General features: G+C 36.7%; 1 protein-coding gene across 1 annotated transcript; it reads left to right on the forward strand.

The window, feature by feature from the left end:
• Nucleotides 1-692: 692 nt before the first annotated feature.
• Nucleotides 693-2,093, forward strand: LOC107720890 (sperm acrosome membrane-associated protein 4-like; the record flags this gene model as incomplete). The annotated part of the gene is made up of 2 exons (XM_016528723.1): nucleotides 693-816; nucleotides 903-2,093. Coding segments are annotated over 2 exons (351 nt in total), but the record flags the coding sequence as incomplete, so codon positions are not given.
• Nucleotides 2,094-2,602: the final 509 nt, after the last annotated feature.

Here is a 2,602-nt window from a genome sequence, read left to right on the forward strand (position 1 = left end):
GGAAAGAGGGGTCACTCCTGTAATCCCTGATCCTTAAAAGGCTTTAACTTCCACCCAGGGTGTGACTGAAACCAGTCTGTGGAGATTTTGTTTTCTTTTGTAAGACTGTCAGCTATATTCAGTTTCTGCATGTGTGTGTGTGTGTGTGTGTGTGTGTGTGTGTGTGTGTGAGTGTGAGTGTGTGTGTGTGTGTGTTATCTCATTCCAAAATGAACATTTTGTCAACATTTCCTCACTCACTCACTCAATCGATGGGTTACAAAAGTCAACATTTAGAAACAGCCTTTCTGTATTTTGGGCTGAACTAATATTGTAGATGAACTCTTGACTACATGCTTAAATGTCTGTGCAATTCTTCATCCCTCTGCTGCTGTGAATGACATCATTTAGCAGAGTTGAGTATTGCACCAAAGAAACCAGACCAGTACAGCAAGGTTTTATAGTGTTTTTTCTTCTTGTTAAGTGAATATTTCAGGTGCTTCACATGACTCACAGAATCTAGAGCACACAGAGAGCAGATAGGGTTGTTGAGAAATGATGAGAATGTTACTTATGTTCCTTATTTGATCAGTGTGAGAAGCATGCAAAACAGGCCATTCAATAACTGTGTATTACTTTTTATACTGCAGTAATATTTGAATACATTTCATGATGGATACCACATTACTGACAGTTAAAATTTTCCATGAATCTTTTATCTCTCAGGTCAGGCGCTGCAGTGTTATGAGTGTAAACTGGGTTTCTGGAAACTTTGCTTCACAACCAAAAAGACGTGTGAGGCTGGTGAGCACTGCTACAGCGGGGTAGGGAAAGCTGGTAAGTTCATGCTCTTCAAAAGCCATTGAACACCTTTTTTATTGGATTTTGAAGCTTAATCTGTTTTTCTTTCATCTCTATTTCAGCTGGATTAGTGGATATTAAGAAAAAAGGATGTCTTGAAGTGTCCAAATGCAACAAAACTGAACAGGTGAATTTCCCGTCCAACTCAAGCACCCAGGTATACCAGATGACGAAGACGTGCTGCTCTGCTGACCTGTGTAACTCGGCTCCGGGTCACTTTCACGTGTCTGCCGTCAGCATGGCCTTCGCTGCCATCAGCTCTGTGTTCACGCTCAAATTCCTCATCTGAGGAGGATTATTTCAGCTCACACACAATATATATATATATATACACAACATCACTGAGCAAATCATGCATACTAAACAAGCCAAATTAATTTGTTGCAAAACCATTTATGGAATGATTACTCAAAATAGGTCACACACTGGGATATGAAAAGTTTTCAGTAAATTGCCAAGTAGTGATAAGTTCAACATACCATCAATTTAACATTTCTCTACATAGAAACATAGCAGGAAATCATTTAATGTCAGCAATGAAAACCATTCTGGCTATAGATAAGCACTTCACCCAACTAACATTCATTAAAACCAGCAATATACAGTTAGGTTGTTTACATACAATTACACATACACACACACATGTCAGCATGCAATCAAACAGATTGTTTTACCTTTCTTTAGGGGCGTTTGAATGATACCCTTAATAATAATAATAATAATAATAATAATAATAATACCCTAAATAAACCTTTTTTGATAGCAGTTTGCTGTGTATTTTTATAATTTTTTTTCTCTTGATGTCTGTCTGCATTTCACTTATATTACATGGTCTCCTAATAAGACCAGAGGGTTTGGCTGTCAAATCATAATTGGATGAATGAAGCTTATGAAATCATTTAGTTTAAATGTTGGGGGGTTTATCCGTTGTATTGTACATGCCTATTCATTTACACAGGACATTCTTCATTTTCAAACATAAGGTTCATCAAAGCCATTTTTGTAAAATTTGTAAAGCTGTCAACATGGTGTTTTTATATTTTGATGATTTGTTTGGTAAAGATGATATGCTTTATTGAAATAAATGTACGAAAAGGGCAAGAATGAATGTTTTTCTGGAGGTCTGCCGTCAGTAGCCTCCACTGAACGCTGTGGCCTGCTTTGACAAATGACCTGTTTTAGTTGCCATCATGATGTGTGTATAAATTGCAAATATAAGAGCAATAAAATTGTTTATCTCCTGTGGTTTGTTATTGATGTCTGTGTCCTTCTTGAGTTTCACAGTGACTAGACGAGTCCTGCAAGTTCTGTACTGCGTTGTGTTTGAATGTATTCATGAGCTGACGAATATGACCGCTTACTTTATAAGACGTAATACTTGCACAAGGCAGCATTAGTCAACAATCAGCAGGTATTTATTACATCAGTATCGTCAGCCACTGACTCATCATGACACACACATGATGCACAATTTAACCCACAACCTCCATTTTGACACATCTTTTTATACATTGGCTCAGATCCACTTAAGCTATGATGTTTTGTCGCTTACACTGACAGAAATTCACATGTGACAATGTCCAAACCTTTTTTTTTATTATTACATCTTATTTTATAATTAATTTTACTTAAGATGCAAGACTGATAACTTGAATCATGTGATGAATGACAACATTTTTTGGTTTGCTTAAAGCTCTCTCTTCATGTGAGTTGAAGATGGATTGACTATTGTGACGAATACATCCTAATATGCAATCACATG

The sequence above is a fragment of the Sinocyclocheilus rhinocerous genome, unplaced genomic scaffold (genome assembly GCF_001515625.1).
Source record: "Sinocyclocheilus rhinocerous isolate Xijiao unplaced genomic scaffold, SAMN03320098_v1.1 scaffold43998, whole genome shotgun sequence".
Taxonomy (NCBI): domain Eukaryota; kingdom Metazoa; phylum Chordata; class Actinopteri; order Cypriniformes; family Cyprinidae; genus Sinocyclocheilus; species Sinocyclocheilus rhinocerous.